General features: G+C 37.9%; 1 protein-coding gene across 1 annotated transcript; it reads left to right on the top strand.

Annotated features, from left to right (window-relative positions):
- Window positions 1-217: 217 nt before the first annotated feature.
- Window positions 218-500, top strand: LOC106512117 (beta-galactosidase-1-like protein 2; the record flags this gene model as incomplete). The annotated part of the gene is given in 2 exon segments (XM_014000806.1): window positions 218-326; window positions 408-500. Coding segments are annotated over 2 exon segments (202 nt in total), but the record flags the coding sequence as incomplete, so codon positions are not given.
- Between the last annotated feature and the right edge of the window lie 160 nt (window positions 501-660).

Here is a 660-nt window from a genome sequence, read left to right as displayed (position 1 = left end):
AGTTGACTAGTGTGACTAGTAGACCTTTATCAAGTAAATAGACTTTATATGGGAAGCAAGAAGTTGAAGCTTGAGCATACAGACTGGGAGCTTTTCCTCCATTACTGCACTGCTTTACTAATTTTTTGCTGATTTTGTTTTGTTGAAAAATTTGCTCTGGATAAAAATGCTCTGGATAAATAAACAAAAACTCTTCCTGTTTTCTTCCTCCATGCAGCTGGCTCCTCAGAGACGGCAGCATGAGGCTGAGGACGACCCATCATGGCTTCACGCAGGCCGTCAACATTTACTTTGACAAACTCATACCAAAAATGGTTCCTCTACAGGTCATACTTTACCTGTCTGAATCAAACCAAGTCTGTCTACAGCTTGATCTCTTACCAAAATGCTTGATTGTGTGGTTTTAGTTCAAGAAAGGAGGTCCTATCATTGCTGTTCAAGTTGAAAATGAATATGGATCTTTTGCTAAGGATCACAGTTACATGTTATTTATTAAAGAGGTAAAGTTATTTGCTTATTTTGATGGAAATGTGCAAAAACATAAAATGCTGAGTGATGTTTGCCTTCAGTCATTTGATTTTGACTTCAGTTTTATTCTGAAAGGCCTTACAGTGCCATTGGCAGTATCACTCCACCCCCTGTTAACAATAGGTATTAATT

Source organism: Austrofundulus limnaeus, unplaced genomic scaffold (genome assembly GCF_001266775.1).
Source record: "Austrofundulus limnaeus strain Quisiro unplaced genomic scaffold, Austrofundulus_limnaeus-1.0 Scaffold4358, whole genome shotgun sequence".
NCBI classification, from domain to species: domain Eukaryota; kingdom Metazoa; phylum Chordata; class Actinopteri; order Cyprinodontiformes; family Rivulidae; genus Austrofundulus; species Austrofundulus limnaeus.
This window is presented reverse-complemented; position numbering and strand designations above follow the sequence as displayed.